Source organism: Poecilia reticulata, linkage group LG23 (genome assembly GCF_000633615.1).
Source record: "Poecilia reticulata strain Guanapo linkage group LG23, Guppy_female_1.0+MT, whole genome shotgun sequence".
Taxonomy (NCBI): domain Eukaryota; kingdom Metazoa; phylum Chordata; class Actinopteri; order Cyprinodontiformes; family Poeciliidae; genus Poecilia; species Poecilia reticulata.
This window is the reverse complement of record NC_024353.1, coordinates 9,606,192-9,629,112: the sequence shown is the minus strand read 5'-3', so window position 1 is coordinate 9,629,112 and position 22,921 is coordinate 9,606,192. Positions and strand designations below refer to the sequence as shown.

The window sequence follows — 22,921 nt, the reverse complement described above, 5'->3', positions numbered from 1 at the left end:
GGGAGCTATAGGTTGCTATGCTTTTGTTTAGTTTTGTTTTTTGGGTTAATTTCTGGAAAAAAAGAGGAAAAAAAAAAAAAAGTCTTCGATTAAGATGCATTTCCCATCTCTCAGTCACAGCTTCAAGTTTTATTCATGGATTAGATGTTTTCTCCCTACAATCCTAATAATAGGTCTAGTCGGACACGCAGTTATTTTAAGCGGTTTAATAAGCAGAGTTTCATTCTGCGGCCATGATATTTTAATTAGGCGAGGCCACGAGGGGGTAGATTACATCACGTTTCAGACATTCTCTTTCATGGTAACGGCAAAAAGCCACGTTTGGGCCTGAGATTAAATGCCAGCTCCTGCTGGTAACCCGAACCATGTTTGAAAAGCCAGAAAGCCTCGACCCCGCGGTGCTCTTGTCTTTGGATTAAACCACAAAACATCGGCGTCTCGGAGAGGTGCCAGGATGTGTTTGCCACTCACCGACTCCTCATTCCCCACACTTGGAGCTCCTGACATCTGTGTCTATAGCATGCAGACCTCGTAGGGTTTCAGTCAATGTGGAATAACTTTGGAGAGGTAGAAAAGTTCATTGTAGAGACTTTTCTGTTTTAAGTATTGTGAGTAAAAGCATCTCTACTGGGTAAATGCAAATTCTTTTAGCTGCTCTGCTTTAAAACCCGCTGATGGGTCGAGAGAACCTTCATCTTCTGACGTCTTTAGGAGTCTTTCCTCGCGGTTTTGAGCAGCAAGCTCCCATCTCGCTCCTCAACGAGGAACCCAAGCTCCCTGAGTGCAGAGTAGTCCACCGGGCCGCGCCTCTCCAGAGCAGCCACCAGCTCCTGGTTCTGCTGGTTGTTTTCCAGAAGGTTCCTGATGGCAAAGATGGCCCACTGGCTGATAACTTGAGGCAGTCGGTTAAGGAAAGACAGAAGTCGAACTTTAACCAAGATTCTGCTCGTGTCATTTTGTTTGTTAATATACACTGCCTTGCAAGAGTATCCTTATCCCTTAAATATTTCTGAATTTTGCCACATTGTAAAAAAAACACACAAAAAAAAACACGTCAGTGGATTTTAAGTACAGAGTTTCTGTAGGATTCCCCCAATGAAAATGTAAGACTTTAAGACTAGTAGTAGTGTCGAGCTTTCTCGAACAGAATGAAAGTAGAATCGTACGACTCGGCAACAGAAGTGAGGCAGTCGCAAAGATGAACGGTGTTCAGAAAACTGATGAGAAATTTACACTTACCCAAGATAGACACAAAAAGTTAGCAGCAAGTTAGCGGTAGCCTCAACCGCAAAGAGTTTCAGAAGCCTAGGTGGTTGCATACAACTCAAAGAAAAGTCAAACAAGAAAAATAACCTGGAATATGAGAAAATAGTCCTGCCACCACAAAACATAAGACCTGTGATTAATGAGTTTATGGTCAATAAAACCGTTTAGATCCAAGACTGTTCATATGTTTTAACTTATTGCTAAATAGATGGGGCAAAAAAAACTTTCCATCTGCAAAACTCATAGACGTACCCGGAAGGATTTGCTGCAGTAATTTCACCAAAAGCTGTATTGACTCAATGAAACCAAATCCAAATACCTGCAACATTTTTCAGATCGTTTAAGCAGTAAAAATGATTAAGATCCTCACACTGTCTCTTCCCAAAACAATGTGAAGTATTCACTTGCCAAAGTGCAACATGTTTCTGCTCTGTGCAGGTACTGAAGAAATTATCTCTGTCCAATTGTCGTCAAATTTGGGCTTTTTTTGTTGTCGAACTAAAGTTTTCAGTCGCCTTTTTGTTCATATTAGGGGTCTACTCGGTTGGCTTCAAATGCAAGAATCTTTACAAAGTTGAAAAAAAAAAAATTGAACACATATTTGTTAGTTAGAATTCTTCATATCTCGCAATTTTTTTTCCAGATTTGAAGAATTATGGTAACCCTGAACATGGTACCGCCTTCAAGCACCTGTTCTATTTGATTTTTTTTCTAATAAGCTGCAGGGAATAAGCAGGATGGATTCAAAAACAGTTTCACAGCTCAGAGGGAAACAATTATTCAAGGAACTCGAGCAAACTTCCCCCAAACGCCAATTCTCCAGCTTGGGATGTCAAACTCCTGTCCGCACTGTGTTTGTTTTGGGTCGTGGCGAACACAAGCATCCCAACCCAAACAAACCAGTTTTGCAGACGTGTTTTGGGATCTCAGTTTTCCCACTCTTATGTTTCCCAGATTTTTTTTGTTTTTTTGTTGGGTTTTTTTCCCCCCTTTGCCAATCGTTTTGTTTTTGAAGAGAAACAAGGACTGACAACACAGACAGGCAGACACAGTTAGCACAGTTTACAACAAGTCTGTAAAGAGGGCTGCATGGGAACAAAGGATCCCCTCGGCTCAGACTGTTGGCCTGGTAAAAAGCCAGAATTGCAGAGAAATCCATTTTAGTGAACTAACAATAGCGGCTGGGTCGACGCCCAGCGCAGTGTAAGCTTACAGTTATGAGACCTGATGCAAACGGTGCACAGAATGCAATAAAATGCTAAATAAGACGCAAGATCATAGAACAGATGAATACATAAGAACTTTTTCAACAAAAAAAAATTGATAATTTCTGGAGAAATGATTAGATCTCCTTCCCTCCGGATTAGGACCACAGTGGTTGTTTGAACATCGTAGATTGAAATAAATCTCATCTCAGTCTAGTCGCCCCTTTTAAAGCTATCCAATCATAATGCTACAGCCATGGGAAGCATAGCTGTATGAAATTATCTTAACCCGCCACAAAGGTATGTGTAGATGTAATCATGTGTAAAACTATTCATACCACAGTGGAGTTTAAATTACTTTAAAAAAAAAAAATTTACTTTACTTCACATATTTAAAAAAGACATGGTATGGAAAATACCGTTTTCAATAATCAACGGAAGAATCTCTATAGGCATTACATCAAAGCCATTACATCAAAGCCTTCTTCAAAATACTGACTAGCTTTTCTGAAACATGTTGCTAAAATTTAAAGATTACATCCAAATCTGCTATGGGATGACAAATTTAGGGCCTAATTGTAGCTGCCAGCACATTTTCTCCTTTTCAAACTCTGTTTTATAGATTTGCGATGGAAAAAATAAGTTTTGTATTCAAGCAGCAGCCTCACATGTTCCTTCGGTCTCCCAGCAACGAGCCTATCCACAATTACCGATCCATATGTGCCAGAAGCCTAATTATGGCGCTGTGTTTACTGTACAGTGGTTTACAGTTTTGGTTGAACCTAGAGCTTTGGCAGGACAACATGTGCATTGCTTCCACAACAATAATAAAAAAAAGCTCACTATAATCTCCCTACAGAAGGTAGTGACTAATGGGATCCCAGAGAAAACTCCACATTCTGGCCGAAGCTTAATGTTGTTATGTGGTAGTCCGGTAGGAAGAAAGTCTTAAAAATTGTGTTATATTAGATTCACATGATAATTATATGTCTTGTTCCCCAATGGTACATAGTCAGTTAATAAAAACAAAAACAAAAGTGGGAGATCGGTGTAATTATTTCCAAATAAAAGAAAAAGACTAATCAATGAGGCTTTAATGTCTGACCACATTTAAAAACCTCTACAGCAGAAATAATGACGAACTGACATTTTTAGAGAGTATATCATTCAAAATGTATTGACAGTTGATCGTAATATTTAATCTTCTGTGGGTTTGTTCTCCATGCTGTTGTGCAAGACTTCCCTCATATTTTAAGCCTGGCGGGCCACCAGGCTTTAATTGCGCCCCCACAAGGCTTAGCATTGCTTTTTTTTTTTTTTGTTGCTTTTTTTTAAGGCTCTATAGTTGGTGTTGAAGTATTAATCTTTCAATAACGCATAATTATCAAGTGATATTTTCAAATTTCCTGTCAACTTTAAACACTTTTTAACTCAAAAACATGCTGGGCCACTGGATGACCAGGCTTAGCGAGTTTTTTGGGCATTATATGCATTTTGTACAAGTTTTTTTTTTTTTTTTTTTTTTTTACCATTTAATAAGATCTTTCTATGTACAACACAGTGTGGTCTCTCATTCTGAGTGGCATGCTTGTCCACACAGAATAATTAAAGAAAAATAATTAGGAAACATGTTGGAACACACATTTCGAAAGGATACAAGGGTTGTTGCTGTCTATGTTGCAGTTGTCCAAGATGAGCGGGATGCCATCCAGTTCCCTTACCTGAGGACACAAGTATTTCAACAAATTACATCAGAAACATTTGCTACTTAAATCAATGGGAGAAAACAAAGTGTAATATTTCTGCTTCTAACACATAAAAGCTGAAATCCAGATTGAAAAACCCATTTTCATCTCTCAATTTCTTACTTTTCATCTTCTATATTTAGAAGTTGCGCTTGCAACTTGAGTCCGATACGTCTTCTCTGTCCATTTTTGGCAAATTTTTAAAGCAATAATAATAAAAAAAGTGAATGTAGTAAAACTCCAGACTTCACAGGAAACATGGAAAATTCATTCTTCATTGTGACCAAAAACAGAAGACGAAAATGATTTTTTTTTTTTAAACCGGCAACTAAATAAATGAACAAAACTTACCCACCATATAAAATATCCATGTTTTTTTTTCTTTTTAAAAACACCAACATTTATCATCTTCCGTTTATAAATTCCAGTTTATTTTATGATTCTCAAACAAAAGAAACAGGGGTTGTCTGTAGCAGAGCCTCAAATGTGAGGAAAGGCACCAGTGTTAGTCTAAGACCACCACACTGGGCGATCTGCTCTTCATCAGCTGTCTGATCCTATAGGCTTAATGACCGTGTGTTGCCATTGCGGTTCTCCTCCAAACAGACTGGCAGGGAGCAGAAGAACGGCACCAAGTGCCGAGTTTCAGAAAATGGAATAGTCATTTAGAGCGTCGAGGAAGCTCACGTCTGTGCTTCTTTCCACTTTGAGAACAAAAGCTGCTTACATTACGTCCAAACCCATAAAGGGATGAATAACAAGCGAGCAGACCCGTGACTCTCAGGCCGGTACGGGCCGTTCAGAGCTTCGCATGCACATCTTAAATTACCCTCTCTGCCAAAAGGTGAACAGAATGACATTTGGTTTACTGGAAGAAATCCTCGTGAAAACAGATACGGGGTGATTTCTGACCACTGACGGACCACAGATCAGCATCCATAAATATTACGGAGAGGCCAGCTGAGGGTGGTCATCCCACAGGCATTCCACAAATCTGTTTCTATTAAGTACAACTGGGTGTATGAAGAGGCCAACTCTTCCCTGACTGCTTCGTTAACCGTCTGCGAGATGCTCACAGGCGGGAAGCGGACAAGGTCTCCACGAGCTTCGAGTTGAAACAAAGAAGGAAAGGAGGAAGGAAGGGGAGAGAAAATCACACTTAACCCAAGTGTAAACATAAAAATTGTCATATTTTCCAGCTATTTCTTCTAAAAAACCCATCTCAAGGTACTATTTTGGGGAAAAAGGAGGCACAATCTGAAATCTTAAAAAGCAACTAGTATCAGATATTTCTTAAACTTCCAAACAAAGAATGCAAAAATAAGAAGACTTGAGCCGATATATCATAAAAATACAAACATAAGAAGTCACCAAAAACAACATCCAATCACCAATTAAAAAAAAAAAAGAATAATTGTTTTCTACTTTTTCAACTCCTTTGGAGGGAAAAAACCAACGAGAAGCAAAATTAAATATCAGTTACTAATAATAGGCCCGGTTTCATTTATCGGCCAAATACTAGCGATGTGAATCTTTCATTGTTTAGCCATTTGAGCCAATCCAAATTTCTGGGTCAGATTCAGAAACTATTTTTGATTCAGAAACAAAAATTGGTTTCTGAAAAATCGATTCAGAAACCAATTTTACTATTCAAATGTTTTAAAGATTCTTTAGACCGTTTTATATAAAATAATTATATTAATTATTCCATTAGTTCTCATTTAAAACGTGATTTGAGAGTAAAATTACTTCAATATATCAAAATAGTCCAAATATAACTTTACAAAAAATTAAGCAAACTAATATGAATTTTTGAGTATTTTGAATTTATTAAAAATTCTCAGGACTAGGAACTGCAAATTTTTTTTTCTGTTTCACCTCTAAGCGATATGTTAACAAATCTACCGATACCATTGTCAGTGTTGGCATATCAGGCATTCATAACAAAACTGATAATTTATATATTAAGTAACTTCTTGATTGTTAACTCGACACTTCTTAATTCCCAGTTATTGCTTGTAATGAATACATTTATAACACTTTACAAATGTGAATTTACAAAATACCTCAAGTTCCGTCAGATTGGATAGAGATCGTCTTCACACATGACTTTTCAGATTCTCCATTGGATTTAGAGGAGGGCTTTGTCTGAGCCATTCCAACACATGAATTGATCTAAACTGTCATTGTATCTATTTTTCTCTGTCTGGCTCAAAATACAGACATGCTGGTCCAGATATGCTGGAGAAATCTGATATAATCCTATGGGAGATAAGTCGGCATGTTTGACTACCGTATTTTCCGCACTATAAGGCACACCTAAAAAACTTCAATTTCCTCAAAAGCCAACACTGCGCCTTATAATCCGGTGTGCCTTATATGTGGACCGATATTGAGCCACAACAGGTCTAGCAACTACGGTAAGCAGCTGCCGGCTTCATTTTTGCCCGTAGAAGAAGCGCACGGTGCATGCTGGGATAGTTGTCAGAACATCGTGTAGAACACATTTAGCACCACGTTCTCCACGAACATGCTGTGTGCGAACGGAGAAGGGTGACCATCGTCCGGCCACGCCCCGGCCCAGTCGCGGAAGGCTCTCCTCGCCGACCGGAGTCGGACTGTTTTGTTGACATTCTTTATGTCAACAAAGTGGCTTTAGATATTCATCCAGGATGCTTCGACTAGGGTTACCAAGGGACCAGCCCCTATACATTTAAAGCCTGGTGGTGGGGGGGGGGTGGGGGGGGAGAGACAGAGACTGCGGCGGCAGCGTGTCGGTTGGTCTGTGTTACCCAGAAAGCAGTTGGGCACAATATCACAACACCAACACCGTGAGTGAAACAATGACTGGGGCAGCCTACTATATAAAGTACTCAGGGACCATTTCTTTATTATCACACATCCACATTTGTAGAGTACGGAACAACTCTAACTGTAGCGTCTATTCTATGCGCCTTATAATGCGGTGCGCCTTACAGTGCGGAAAATATGGTACTTTAAAGGCAGATTGCCCAAAGTCGGTCCTGGAGGCCCGGCATATTGCATGTTTTAGTTCTCTGCCTGGTAACAACCTTTACAGCATGTCAATGTTCTTCTTAGGCCTTTAATGAGCCATCATTTGATCCAGCTGTGTTGAACCAGGGAGAGAACTAAAACATGCAGGATGCCAGGCCTCCAGGACCGACTTTGGGCACCCCTGGATAAGACAATGGCTGCAACTAAGCATTATTTTAGTACAATTGTACAAGTAAATCCTTTAATCGGATACAAAATATTATTTATTTGATAGTTAATTGACAGGAAAGTGGGTAATGAGAGAAGGGGGAAGACATGCAGCAAAGGTCGCCAAGGCCGGGAATCGAGCCTGCGACAGCTGCGTCGAGGACTAAGGCCTCCATATGTGGGTTGTGCATAACCCTTGCGCCACCACAGCACACCCACAATTTTTTTTTTTTTTTTTAAAGTAGTAAGCATTTCATTGCCTAAAATGCAATAACGGCATTCCTTGAGTGAACGCATTCATTTGTAGATTAATTTAATAATTTTTGGATTAACCAAATAATAATTAGATAGCAAAAGGTACTTAATAGGAGATTTTCATTTTTACAGAATTTGAACCAGGTAAAACTAAAACTATGCCACTTTAAGAGTTCTGGGAGGAACATATTTACAGAGTTTTTATATTAATTGCATATAATTTTACACAGTTTTGGCTTAACTACTGTTAAGTGATGGCCTTTTTTGAAGTCTGCATACTCCTGCTAACCGTCAATTGATTACTAAATTTGTTGATCAACAGTCGATTGATCGGATTCATCGTTTCAACACATGATCGGACCTTGTTCTGGTTGCTGGCGTTGCCGTGACAGAGGTTTCCTATGAGCCTGATGAGGTGGGCCTTGAAGCTGACCACCGGGGAATCCGAGGCCGGGTCTTCCTCTCCGTTAAAGGCGGAGAAGTTCTGAGTGGCGCTGAAGATATTCCTACTGGCCTTCCCAATGGCATGCACTTGCTCCAGAAGCTCTGCATAGGGGTAAAAAAAAGAAAAAGAAAAAGATTTTTTTTTTTTTAACAAAACATTTATTATACAATAATTTAACAATAAACTGTTACATAATCAGGACAAACAAGCTAAATAAAAAACATCAAATATTTACATCAGCAGCTTGTTATATATTAGTTCTTCCTGATCAGAAATGGTGCACAATACATTCTTAAAACCCCACAGTTGTAAAAAAACTATTTAAATCCCCGGTGGCTCTGTGGAAGCAAAACTCCAACCTCAACCTGGCCTTGATGTTACACTTCCACAGAGTCACAACATCAAGTTGAGGTCCAGCCTGCAAGAAGAAGAAGAAGAAGGTGGACAGACAGGAAAGAAAAAAGTGAGAAACTTCTACAGCTTAGTCGGATAAATCTTTCTCTCACGACTCTAAATTAGGTGGTTTGCTCAAAACATTTTTGGGGAGGTTGAAGGGTATCTGTGCTCTGATTTTATTACTTATCCACACCAAGGAGGTTTTTTGGTAGGAATCTTAAGTGTCTGTCCTGATGAGGAACTGATGGGAATCGGGATCTCCGGCTCCCAGTCAGGGAGCTTGTCTGCTTTTTCATTTACCAACGGTAGTCTCTAGAAGATCGGGATGGTCCTGCAGGAACATGAACTGCTTGTGGTCTGAGGTCATCTCACACAGCACGTCCAGCAGACTTATCACTGTTAGCGCCTCCTGCAGGACCTACACAGGATCACAGCAAGCAGATTTAAGAAAAAAAAACATCTCAGAAAAGTAGAAATGTTTGGGGACAAATTTAACAAGCTGCAGCATTTGTGACCTCGTTGCTGGAAGCAGAACCCGTCGCGAGCGTGAGTACCGCCCCGCAACCTTTCTGGAAGGAACTGGCCAGTAAATGGGCCACACTGGGGGGAATGCCACAGCCTTCTGAACCCTCTTCTCTTAACTGGGCCAACAGCAGCTCCAAGAGAGTTACTCTGAAAAAAACACATTTATTTTCTCTCTATTCTTCTTCAAACAGAAGCTAAATATTTACCAACATTTGAATCCAAATTAGTACAATTTTAGGTCAGATTTTGACAGGAATTTGATCTGTACCTGTCGTGATGGGACATCCCAGAGTACATGCTTTCCACCAGAGCTGAAGATTTGAGAAAATGCTGAGTTGCCATCAGGACACTGGATTTGTAGAAAAAGCAAAAATGTACTCTAAAGATCATTCAGATCAAAACATAAAAAAAAGTGTTTCTTCATAGAACATTAGTCACTATTTCATTTGAGATTTTTGTTTACAACATTGCAGGTGTTGAGGAACAATATCTTCCATTACAACTATGCAAAGGAAAAAAGTAGACTTTATTTGCAGACTGTTGAAAATCAGAAAGACAAAAGAACATTCCGTAAAAGAAGCTGGATGTGGGCAGGAGACGTACTTACCAAAACTAACATTTGCAAAGGTTAAACAACTGGAGGTCTCACAGACAGACCCGCGTTTATTTTGTAATCAGATTAAGAAAAGGAGGACGGTGAACTAAAAGAGAGATCTCTAAAACATCAGATTTCAAGTCAACATCTTTACCAGGGTTTACCATAAATTCGGACTTAAAGCCAGGCATTAAGCAAACTCAATAAATAATAACTAAACAAATAATTGTTTGCCGTTTCTTACGACAGAGGATTAAAGCTACTTTTGATTTATGGTTGCTTTCTCTCTGTTGATCCAATAAACTAATCCAGACCTGAATAACTACAGCTATTCTGACACTTCAGCGGTCTTAAGATTGATGGAGAATCTTTTCTGTGCCCACTCCCTTTGATTTCTAGTAAATATTATTCAAACTGAATCCGATTTTTTTTTTAAACTGTCAAAAAAAAAAAACGCAGCAATTCCTCAGTAGTTTTAGGCTCTGGCAGCTTCAACAAACATTATCTAAGGATTTTGTTATTATAATGAGTTCAAACGTCTGGAAGCCGCACTTACGTCCAGTCCAGGTCAGGCTGGGTCCTGCACAGCTCCATCACTTTGAGAGCCAGCTTGATGTTCTGCGGTTTTGACAGATCCTCCACTTTGGCCTCATCCAGACAAGTGTGGAGAACCATAGAGGTGTAGTTCACCACCTTCTCATCGTCAATACAGAGCAGCTGCCTGTTCACACACAAATCTGGTTTAAATAAAACAGCATAAGGTCTACGAGAGCTTAAAAAAAAACAAACAAACAAAAAACAACTGTAAAAAGGCGTCTTTTCTCTTTGTATAAAAATAGAACCGTTCTCACAGGAGGACGTCAGGGAAGCTGAGCCGCCAGACTTCGTCCTTGCTCATCTGGTTTCCGACAGCGAGGTTTCCAAGAAACTGGATCCCACAGCGAAGAGCTGAGCCGCAGACGGAGATAAATGAGTAGATGATTAGATGGGAAGACAGAAAAACAAATAAAACACAGATCGATGTCGCAGTATTCATCTTTCCCCCCTTCCACTTTTTTCATAATTTAAACACTGCATCTTGCTGCCAATTCAACGGATTCAGACTTACGTTCATATAAGGCGTCTTTGGTCTCCAAATTTAGGGTCTGAAGAAAACTTAGGAGTTTAAGGGATATACCAATGAATCCAAGCTCCCTAGAGAATAAAAAAAAGGAGATTTTGTACGCAGTAAGTGCAAAGTATTCATAAAAGTACCTCAAAAACAGCATTATTTAAGTTTACTGGAATCCCAAATTGTTTTACGAACCAACACTTGAACCTTCAACACAACCATTGAACTTCTTCACATTCTGTTTGCAACAACCGCAAACGCCAACGTGTTTAAACGGACTTTAAAAACAACAGAGAAGCACAAAGTAGCACATAATTAGAGAGTCAAGGTCATTCTTGAAAGAAGGGTACAAAAAAAATCCCATTTGAGATTCTGAAACTCATGGTGACGGATACATTATGATGTGGAAATGCTCTTGTTTAGCAGCTATTGTAAATCTGGTCAGAGTGGATTGAGAGCTAAACACAGGGGAGAGCTGGACAAGCAGATTAGAGGTGAGATGGGATTAAAAACTATAATCTGATTAAAGGCTCTAATTAAATAATCACATTTCTTAAATCAAAAGTTTGACACTATTATTTTTATTCCAATACATTTTGAATAATGAGTGATTTAATAAACTTATAACATTTGGACTATGATAAAGTGAAGCAATTTCTACCTTTGTTTAGTGGAATCTGGAATGTTTTGGCTTTGATTTCGTCCCACCATGCAATCCACATGCTGGGTTAAAATGCCTTATGGGGATTTAAACCAGCAGCTCTACGTGTCCTTATCTTCCAAATTATACAATAAAGTTGAGAAAAATGTGTATATTTCATAGAAAAACACTTTTAGATTTTTGGCATGTGTCTGTGTTGCTCTTTACAGTCACTGTGTTTTAGTGCAAGTGCGATTTTTTGTTTTTCCTCCAAAAGGTGTTAGAAAGCATGTTGCTATAGCAACACTAACACATATTCAGCAGTCTCACCTCATCAGACTGTCTCAGACTTTCACTGGCTTTAGATTTTTGAAGATTTTGTAGTTTACTCTCAAAATCTCAACGTTTACAGTTTACAGAACAAAATGTGAAGAGATTCATTGGGTCTGAATACTTTAGAGTCTCACTGTGCAGCTGGAGTTTACCAGCTTTAATCAGACGCAACAGGAAGAAGAGGCGGATTGGCAGCTCCATTTAAGCTCTCATCTTCCTGCCGCTGCACTCTCGGTGTAATCACCTGAGCAGTTTCTGGTTGCGTGGGCTTTGAACGCAGGAGTTCCTCTGGGACCTGAAGCACTCAGCCGCGAGCTGGAGCTGCAGGGCAGAGGGCCGCGCGTCGTCATCGCCGCTTTCGCTCGCACTCTGCAGGCCTTCAAACAGCCTGGTGAGGACCTTGAGGAGATCAGAGAAAACGTCCTCCCCCACGGCATCCCTGAGAAGAGGAGAGTTTGCGAGAAAAATTAATTTTTGATGAGATTTCAAAACCAAGAATGATATCCTTTTATTTGCAGCCTCATAGAAAATATTTCTATGCCATGATCATCTTCGTGAAACAACCCATTCAATCGTCTTAAATACTAGAAGTGGTGTTGACATAATTAGTGTTGAAATCCTCAGTTTAACTTGGGAGAGCAGCTCAATCTTGCTCTAGTCCGAAGAAAAAAAGCTCTCTTCACATGGATTTTTACTGGTCAAGATAGACTGCTTGAGGTTTCAAACGACCCTGAAGGTGGTGAATTTAGAATATGCTCAATGTTTCTTTCTTGGTTGGCAACCTTCCAGTCCATTTTGATGTCAAACTGTTTCCTCTTGCAAATGCAGCACAGCAACTTCTAACAGATTTGAGACAGTAGACACCTACGGCGGTTTAGAGAAGAACCATAAAACGCAATTGTGTGTTTACGTGTACTAAAATTACAGTTTACTAGAACAGGGCACCTCATTAACCTTCATAAAAATTTTTTTTATCATTGTTGCCTCGTGAGACAGTAATGTTTCAGTCAAGCTTACTGTAATAAACTTCGTTTATGTTGTGGGGAAGCAGCTGAACTTGCTCTCAAACCAACAATTTACGAACAGTGTATCAATAGCAGAAAGGCATAAATTAATAAAAACAACCAAACTTGTTTCCCGGGCATCACATTAAACTGAACACACTTCAAGCTAGCTTTAGCTTAGCTACCGAGCTAACGTCTTCACGTTTTTACTAAAGCAAGAGAGAGTATGGAATCAAACAGCACCTGTATTCTGCATCTTTCAACGCACTTGTAAACGTCTTCAACACCTGCAAGTGTTCAGAGCTCTGTTTCTCATTCAAAATGTCAGCGAGAAGCGCTGATATTTTCTGCTTGTCATCGGTGGAATCTGCCATGTTTCACTAGCTGCGTCATGAATGTGGGCGGGACACGCAGGTCAAACTCTTGACTTCTTATTGGCTCAATTTATCGCGTAGGCGGAGTCTAAGCATGTGCTCATGTTTGCTTGCGTTGACTCGCCGCCTTCGAACTGTTATTAGTGACAGAAGTACCGCATTATCAAGCGCAAAACGAAATAAGGCTTTTAAAAATGCAGTTAACTAAAATTATGCCGTAATAAAAAGTATATTTATTTACACGTACATATAATAGAATAATGAAGCAGAAAATATTTAAAGCAACTATTTGTCTTACAAATCATTTTTAATGTTATGTATTTTTATTCAAGTGTCGTTATTGTTGTAGAAGTCAGTTTTCACTTTAACACAAAGGTTTTTTGTATGACATTTTCGTTATTTTAATTGTGGGTTTGAAAAATCAATAAAAAAATAAGACAAAACATCAATTTATTAGGTTTAAGCTTTGCATTTTCCTAGTAACAACTGAAATCAGTATTTGAAAGCTTCAATTTGCATTTTCTGAAGTTATCTTAGTTTTTTTAATTCAAATGTCTTAAATGATCCGAAACCCGTGATACTACAACACAAGAAATTCATAACGGGGCAAATAACTTTTTCATGTCACTTGTAGACGTAATTGATGGCATTTGGAATTGAAGGATGTGAAGCTCGACAAATAGCAACCCCGCAAGCACTTCAACGTGACACAGGTAAATCAGAACATTTAAATATGCACCGTCAAGTCTGCATGTGGAGCAAGCTCTTATTTTCATCAGTGAATGTACAATTCCCCCCCAACCAGCGTTGGAGCAAACCTTACAGCTGGAGCAACAAAATCACATGAAAATCACTTGTGACTTCCAAGAACTGCGGTACACTTCAGATCACAAATCTATGATGTTCCCTCCGTTTCTCCACACGGCCAAAAACAGCACAGCAGTGGCTTGAGGAAGCTTCGCGTTAAGTAGAGTTGATTACGGATGGTAAAAAGCTTCCACCTCAAGCAATTTGTCATTTTAAAGAAGTAGTATTTGAAGAAGCAAATTTTCCGGTTATAGAAATCCCATTATTTATACACTGGAGTGGAATAACTGGAAATACCCCCACAAACTGGAAGCAGGACAGCATGATGGGAGGAATCTGAGCAGTTGGATTACAGGAAAACGTTCTATTGGATTTTAGAACTGTAGGAAATCTCAGTCATGCCAACTAGTTGATGGATGGTTTAGTCTGTTGCAGAAGACAGTATTTATGAGGGGGGGAAAAAAAACATGAATGCAACAACACACTACTGAAGGTTTTTATTACTCACAGATGGTTTCACAATTTTTTTATTCTTGTACAAAACACAATTGCTTCAGTTAAATACAAGCACTTAAATAAAGAAGTCTGGCATCAGAAGAAGCAAGACCACAAAATACGGAGTGAATTTCCGGCCAAAACGTTGCAAACAAATAAAGCATGCTGCACACAAATAAAATATGTTTCACAAATTGTTCTGCCAAAAAAATATTGCAAACAAATAAAGCATGTTGCACACATATAAAACTTATCTCACAAACTGTCCTCGAGCACAAAACAAGCTCTTTTTGCATACAAAACGCTCTTAGCCAAATTTCTGCCAATAGTTATGTTATGCCTTTTACAGAACCTTGACAGCACAAGAGGGTGATATTGAGACAAGTGAAATAGTGTGTACTCTATAATCCAGTACAATAGATTACTTTGTATGGGATAACAGTTTGCAAAGTATGTTTTATCTGCGTGCAATGTTTGAGGACAGTTTGTGTGCTTGATTTGCTTAATTTTTTTTGGCAGTAAAGTAATGCTATAACAAAAACAGGAAGTTAGCCAAAAAAAAACATTTTCACCAACAGTAAAGGTAACAAGCTTTAAACTGAAATACTTTTATGATGTAAAGAAGAAATTACTGGCAACCTTTTCAATTCATCTTTTCTGCTAATACTGCTCTGCAATATTTCAACACATCTGGCTGATAAATGAAAGCTTGTTATTTTGTTAGCATTTTGCTAACAGATGTAAGCTTTGCGTTGTATTAGCGTTGGTTGAACAGTTGAAAGCAAAACATTTTCCTAGCATTTAGAGAACATATGAAAGCTAAGTATTGTATTAGAATTTGGTTAACAAGTGAAAGGTTAGGGGTGTATTAGCATTTGGCTAATAAGATAAAACCTTATTGCGTTAGCACTTGAGAAACAAATGACAGCTAAGCTTTGTATTAGGGTTTTGCTACGATATGAAAGCTTAGCAAGGTATTAGTATACGTTTTGTATATGTATGTTAGCATACATACTGTTGGTGTATGTTACATATTACAATATGTATGTTAGCATATTGCTAACATACAAAACGTAGCACTGTATGGCTAAAAGATAAAAGCTTTAGCTAAGCATTTAATAAGAAATGAACATATACAGTAAACACATTTGCTTTAAAAATAAATTAAGTCCAAACCAATATCTGCATGAGAGATTGTGTTACCATGTGGTGAAAAAATGAAAGCATAGCATTGTATGAGCAAGTGTCTCTAGAAAGGTGTGACTACAGCTAGCTAAAAAAATACAATAATCAATCTGTGTGTGAGAAGACGGAGGAAAATTATCACTTTCATTGATTCCAAATTTCATATTTAACATCAACATCCTTCATGTTGCTCGCAAAGAATCACAGAAATACTCTAATTCACCTGGAATTTTTTTTTTTAAATATTCTGGTTTTTATATTTTTTCAAGTAACTTTAATAACATATCTGGGAGATTTATGGCTATTTGCATCTGATCATTTAGAATGACAAAAACTTTCACCTGTAAATCTGCAATTTCCTGTCAGGCATAGTATCATCTTTGCAAAAATAAAAATTAAAAAATGCAGTTTGCCTGAAACGTAAACCATGCTGTGCATACATACGACCTCACAGAGGCTGAAGACTGTGGAGCATAAAAATCTCTCCTTTCATGTTAGTAACCTGCACTGGTTACCATCGACACCTGTAACTGGATTCTGTTACAGGTGAATAACTGTAACTGACTTCAGTTATTCAGTTACAGTTATTCAGTTTGTGCGGAGGCAAACAACCTCCGCACAACTGAACTGAAATCTGCCACTATTTTCCTTGTCGATGTATATTTACATTAATTATGTCATGTTTTTTTTGTTTTTTTTCCCAGTAGAATTATCTAGAAAACATTTACATTCCCTTCTCAGAACCAGAACTCGGAGATGAAGACGTGGATGAGGACGATGTTTTGTTGAGAAACGACTCCTGACTGGACATACTTCATAGTCACCTCCAGAACGAGCTCCTTCGGGCCCAATACGGGCTTGATCTGGCGGATTACCCCTGAGGGAAAAAAACAGTAATTAGGACAACAACGTAAATGTGACTTTATAAAGCGAAATCCCGTGTCTCCTTACCGACAACCATGCGCAGCCTTTATCACATCAAAAGAGAGTAGCTCGTCGGTTGCTAAAATGTCAAACACATCCGGCTCGTCTGGGAGAAGATTTTGTTTAGCTTCTGCGGACGTCCGCAGCAACACAATCTCTGTTGGAACAAACGGGTTTAAAAAAATTTTTAAAAATAAAAATGGGGTCGCCTGATTGGCCAAAGACTAAAAGATTTTCTTCCGCCAGTCTCACCCTCCGGCTCCTTTAAGCGTTGCAAGGTCGGCAGAGACAGGGCCGTGGAGGTGATGATGCGGACGGGGTCGCGAGCGCAATTGCCGTCGTTTTCCTGGCACGCTTTGACGCAACGCACCACGGCGGAAGCGTTACCTTCGGATCTGAGAGACGAGGAAAGGTGAAGAAGCAGAGATGTCAGCGAGTTTGTGACAATAAAGGAGGAATACAAAAATTTTATTTTGAAGTGAATCCTGCAGAACCCTGATCCCAAATCCAAACATTCCGGGACGTTGTTTGCCAGACATGAGGTCAAAGTGACAGAGATGAATTTCTGCCACCAAAGTGAAACAGAAAACCTTAAGGTGTAGAATCTAATGATAAATGTGTGAGTTTATTCTATATTATTGAAACATCCGAATTACGTGACCCAGCCCACAAAAACAACTACGACAAGATGGTATGTCTGCTTACATTTATCCTGCTGACCAATGTAGGCAGTGGCCACTCGCTATCGTTCTCAGCGAATGAACCGATAGCCACCCAGCGCCAACACTGAAAAGCCCATTAATCATGCTAACTACAACACCGTTCCACCAATAATTGAGCCTCAGTGAATTGGCCGAGCCCCAGGTGCCCCAAAAGAAATGCCACGTTTATTTTTCTTGCCGTCCACTAAGACCGCGTTCCTCTTCGATGTTTTGGTAAGGCAGCTTGGATCGCTCGGTTTGGAAATTTTGGTTTTAGAAGTGACCACAGCAGAGGAAGTACAGGAGAACTGGTGAAAAGGAGACCAGAGAGACATTATTCTCTGTCAATTTTTTTGACTCCATGTACATAAAAAATAAACAGAAAAGAGGCTAACGATCTGCCTGGAAGTAGAGAGAAATAATATAAAGCTGAAAAACTGATACCGGACATGTAGTGCGGTACAGTGCGGTAATCTGGCTGTTCGTCAAAATCTTCAATATCCAGGTATTTGTAAATCAAAGTGTTCAATATAGAATATGGATTTGATAGTTTTCTAACACAGAACTAATTCTGATCGCTCAAACTCACAGCTATGAACAGCTTAAAAGTAAAAAATTAAGGTAGGTCTAATCTTAACAACAGAAATAGGTGAAAATGTGGAGCAGGTGGTTATCACTACTAGATCAAAACCAAACGAATAAGAGCCAAAACGTCAAATGTTGGGAAGTGGAGAGCTGCAGTCACTCTGCCCTCGTGTGGTGGTTGAGGGGTGTAGCAAAAATATATATATTTAAGACAAAGAACTTCAAATTTTACACATTTAAAATGCTTTAAAAAAATCTTAAGCTGCTTTAGAGATCAGTAATTAAAAGGTAGGCGAAACTGGATCTCCATCTGTTGTTCTAGATTAGCTAGCGATAGTGCTGCAGCACAGCTGGATAGAGCAGGACGTTAGAAAAGCAGAAGTTTAGAATGTGAAGGTTGCGTCACTTTTATTTAGGCAAGGAATCACTGTAGTGAGTGTATTGAGGTTTAATGCTCTAATATTAGTGATTGATAGCTACCGGGCTATAAGCGATGAATCAAAGACCTGCCAGTCGTCCGATCCTGGCAATGCTGTGAAAATCTAAAACAACGTCACTTGGAGACATTGGAAAAATGAACAGAACATAAGTTCAAGCTTTCTGTTTGTTGTGTGATGATCTCCGGCAAATATCTCCTGACTTTAGCAGCCTTCTGGTTTCTTACCTTTTTCCTGCTCGCCTGAAATTAGGAGGACACTCAATAAACAGACAGCGAAATCCTCCCTGGACGTTAAAGCAGGTCTCCTTGGCAGAACAAGAATGAGTTCCTGCAGCACATTCATCAATGTCTAAGGAAAGACAAAGATCAAAGACGCTTAATCAAAGTAAAACTCTTGGAACCCCATGCAGCACATAATGGTTAGTTCATATTACCGGCCATTACAGCAATTAATTTCAGTGATCCTCAAAATTGTTTAGAGTGAACCACGAGATTCCTGACTTACTGTTTTTTTTTCCTCCTGATATTCTGCTGTATTTCTAGTAGTTCTGGTCTAATAATATCTTTAAAATGCTTAATGAAGATGCTTTAAGATGTTTTTTCTCCCTGACCCTGACAAGTACATGCGTCGTACGAGTGTGTGTAACCGCTGCTGGGGCAGGTGCAGTTAAAATCACCAGGCGTGTTGACACATTGGTAAGAACATACGTTTGGCAGCGTGCATTCATCAATATCTGAGAGGATGTAGACGACAAAAAGAAAAAAAACAAACACAATGTTAGGACACCTGACACAATTCCCAAAATGAAACATCTTCTAGAGATGAACATAGCCAGCTTCGGTTCTCGAGAACGTCTTGCTCTGCTTTGCAGCAATTACACCTTCACACGTCATCCCGTCGACGTCATTCAGCTGGTAACCGCGGTGACAGTAGCACTGGTACGAGCCGTAGACGTTGGTGCACTCCTGGCTGCAGGGTTTGTCCTCACACTCGTTGATGTCTGTCGTCAAGCAGGCGGAAGTTCGGTAAAAGACCAAAAAAAAAATGACAAAGGTTTCTTTGAAAAATATGTTTACCTTGGCAGTCTCTGCCATCATAGGCCAGCTTAAAGCCGGTTGCGCAGCTACATCGGTACGACCCCTCTGTGTTCTCACACTTGTGGGCGCAGAGTCGGCCGGGATAATGGGTACACTCATTCATATCTGAACAGAACGGGGTGAGAAAAAGAACTTTAAAAGTATTATTCGACTTTAACGACAAATTCATAATTCTGTCACATGAAGAAGCTGTTAGTCCTCTAGCGAAATTAATCAAGTTCTTGGTTCTGTACCTTCGCACAGTTTGGTGACGCTGTTGAACATGTAGCCAGTTCTGCACTCGCAGCGGTACAGTCTTTCCAGGTTGACACACACATGCTTGGCACACTTAGTGCCAACCAGACACTCATTCACATCTGTATTGAAATAAATAACAAGAAAAACGAACATATTATTGAAAGTCAAGAGTTTTTCACCAATAAAAACTACAACAGAGAATGAATATCCTGAAGAACATCTTAAGCAACGACTGAGAACGGATGAGAATCAGTGATTCTAGGGCATTGTGATGGACCGAGTTAAAACCAAGAGGAGTCACAGGATATTAATTAGAAAAATAGGGTTTTTTATTTTAACCCAAAGATTATAAAAGGACAAAAAGATGAACTGAGCTCATAAAAGAGGTCAAAGAAACAAAACTGAACTCAGGCAAAAATGTGAACAAACTGGCGGCACCAACAAACATAACTGACCTAACAAAGAAATGACACACAAGGGTTTATATACTGGCTGATCAGACCAATTAAGACACAATAGGGGCAACTAAACAGAATACAATTACAAACACAAAAACAAATAACAGTACAGCTAAGTTTGGCTAAACTAAAGACTCACAAAATGAAAATTCAAAATATTAAAGTTTAAATACTAATATTTACTTAAATACAAAACTTATCTAAACAAAGAAACTACAAATTTCCCCTGCCAGCAGGAACTAGTGGTNTAGAAAAATAGGGTTTTTTATTTTAACCCAAAGATTATAAAATGACAAAAAGATGAACTGAGCTCATAAAAGAGGTCAAAGAAACAAAACTGAACTCAGGCAAAAATGTGAACAAACTGGCGGCACCAACAAACATAACTGACCTAACAAAGAAATGACACACAAGGGTTTATATACTGGCTGATCAGACCAATTAAGACACAATAGGGGCAACTAAACAGAATACAATTACAAACACAAAAACAAATAACAGTACAGCTAAGTTTGGCTAAACTAAAGACTCACAAAATGAAAATTCAAAATATTAAAGTTTAAATACTAATATTTACTTAAATACAAAACTTATCTAAACAAAGAAACTACAAATTTCCCCTGCCAGCAGGAACTAGTGGTGTAGCCCAATCAGCATTTAAGTCTGCTGAGCCCTGGCCCCATCTTTTGTCTGGCCACTCCACGGCAGGTAAGTACCGGCAAAACACAAACAAAAGGTCAGTCTCAAGCAAACAAATTAAACTTAAGTTGATATAAATACACATGTTAACTAAATGTGCGCGCCAACATAAAGAACAAATGCATCCAAATCAACTAATAAATGTTTTACTGAAACTAAAATGTTGTGTTTAAATGAAAAAATAAATTGTGCATAAAAGAGTTACCGACTTCAGAGTGTGGCCATGGATTTGGCCATCACAGGCATATAGAAACTTTTTAGAAATAATGGCATCAGTAACTTTTTGAATCACCAAAAAATGTCGATAAAGAAATCTGGCTCCGAACATTTTAACTCAAAATATATATGACCAAATCCAGGATGAAATGGCTCACCAGACACAAAATCAGAAAAAAATCATAAGACCTAAAACATAAAGACAGAATATGGTTGTTTATATCACATAAAACTCCTGGATAAGCTCGGGCAGGACGATATGGACCTTGGATTTTATCGCATTATTTTGTGGTACTACTACGACAACAAATTATGGTTAAAAAAGAAACAAGCTTCATTTTTAGGTAACTGGTTGCCATGACATCATTAACACAAATACTGTTCTTGAAAACGATTCCCATTTTGGAAATTATCTTGTCCAGATACTTAAAAACAGAATCGTGATTTATATTACCAAACTGCACACAGTAACCGCATTTAATCATACTACTTCTGATATTTTTTGATACTCTCGTGGAACACACATGGAGAAAATAGTAAAAATATAATCTCAAAACAATACGAGTTCTGTCTTTTATCCAACATCATTACCTGACATTTATTGAGTCAATGATAAACCCAAATTTTTATGAGAAATTTTTCATTACTAAAGCCCACCCCTACTCTCAACCCTCAGATTATTTATAACGTCCACATAAATAAACATTCATAAGCAAAATAAAGACCTGAATGGGCAGCCGTGCATTTCTTAAACTACCTTTACACCGTGTGCCGTTCACGCTCAGATGAAACCCTCGTGGGCATGAGATCGCATTGGCGTGGCAGCTGTAGGAGCCCACCATGTTGACGCACGTCTGGCTGGGCTGGCACGGACTGGTGTGGGCAGAGCACTCATCAACATCTAGCAAAAAGAGAAAGTATTAAGAGAGCTGACCCTTAACCTGGGAGTTGCTTTTGCTTGGAGTGTTGAAAGCTCAACGTACCGGTGCAGCCGCCGGCAGCGTTCAGAGCGAAACCATCTCCGCACACCAGCTTTTGCTCGCAGCGGAACGAGCCGCCCGTGTTGACGCAAAGCGCACTCATCGATGTCTGACAGAGGGAAATAACTGTTACAAGGCCTTTCTCCTCTGCAGGGACGTCTGACTATTTCATTTTGGGGTAAAATGAGAGCAAAGTGTAACCCTAACCCTAAAACTCATTAACAAGCTGCTAAAATATGAATAAATAACTTTCTCTGCGTCCAATAACTACTTTTTAAAATCAAATATATTTGAAAATGTTTTCACATTGATGTCATTTGTCGGCTAACAGTAAAAAAAAAACAAAAAAAAAACACTACTTCTATCTTGAACTTTCACAAATTTTGCCTAGTTACAAAGGGATTTTGTTTGACAGATGAATACAAAGCAGAGCGGACCAAAATGATTAATAAGTTTTTGCTTTGGAGAAAAATGCATTTATATTGAACTCCCTCCACAATAAGACTAAACAAGTACTGTGTTTTCTGGAATATAAGTCACCAAAAAAAGTAGCAGGAGCTACCTTTGCCCTGGAGCAATTTATAGTCTGGAAAATCCAGTAGAACGAATGAAATCCAGTGCAATCAAATATAACAAGCAGCATCATAAAGGCCGAGTACAAATCTGGTAGGAACAACTGCAGCTGAAGGTTATTCTACAATGTTTTGACTCAGTCCTGCGCCATTCTGACTTTCATTTGTGAAAATTACTCCAATTGTTTTCCTTTATGCACAACTTTGCATCTCTTTAGTCACATAAAAGCGTCTTCACAGGTCTGACTAATAAATCAATCAAACAGCTGCAGCTGATCCAGAATGCTGCTGCTCGGGTTCTCACTAAAACCAGGAAGATAGAGCACATAACACCAGTTTTAAAGTCCCTACACTGGCTCCCTGTAGCTCAGAGAATAGACTTTAAAATACTGATGTTAGTTTATAAATC

General features: G+C 38.9%; 2 protein-coding genes across 2 annotated transcripts in view; both read right to left on the bottom strand.

Moving 5' to 3' along the window:
- Positions 1-108: 108 nt before the first annotated feature.
- atxn10 (ataxin 10) lies at positions 109-13,150 on the bottom strand. Its single transcript, XM_008401113.2, has 11 exons — positions 12,986-13,150; positions 11,983-12,177; positions 10,763-10,848; positions 10,506-10,602; positions 10,211-10,375; positions 9,328-9,408; positions 9,050-9,206; positions 8,835-8,952; positions 8,055-8,239; positions 4,129-4,192; positions 109-892 (listed from the first exon to the last, which is right to left on the bottom strand). Exons 1-11 carry the CDS (start codon positions 13,114-13,116, stop codon positions 708-710), a joined length of 1,464 nt encoding a protein of 487 aa, XP_008399335.1. The 5' UTR covers positions 13,117-13,150; the 3' UTR covers positions 109-707.
- A 3,190-nt stretch (positions 13,151-16,340) lies between these two features.
- LOC103459504 (fibulin-1) overlaps positions 16,341-22,921 on the bottom strand; it is a 10,527-nt gene continuing 3,946 nt past the window's right edge. Inside the window, 11 exon segments of the mRNA XM_017302889.1 lie at positions 16,341-16,480; positions 16,562-16,684; positions 16,780-16,922; positions 18,478-18,601; positions 18,864-18,986; positions 19,134-19,253; positions 19,330-19,455; positions 19,584-19,706; positions 21,718-21,861; positions 21,944-22,032; positions 22,034-22,049. Coding sequence (XP_017158378.1) covers positions 16,341-16,480; positions 16,562-16,684; positions 16,780-16,922; positions 18,478-18,601; positions 18,864-18,986; positions 19,134-19,253; positions 19,330-19,455; positions 19,584-19,706; positions 21,718-21,861; positions 21,944-22,032; positions 22,034-22,049 — 1,271 coding nt within the window.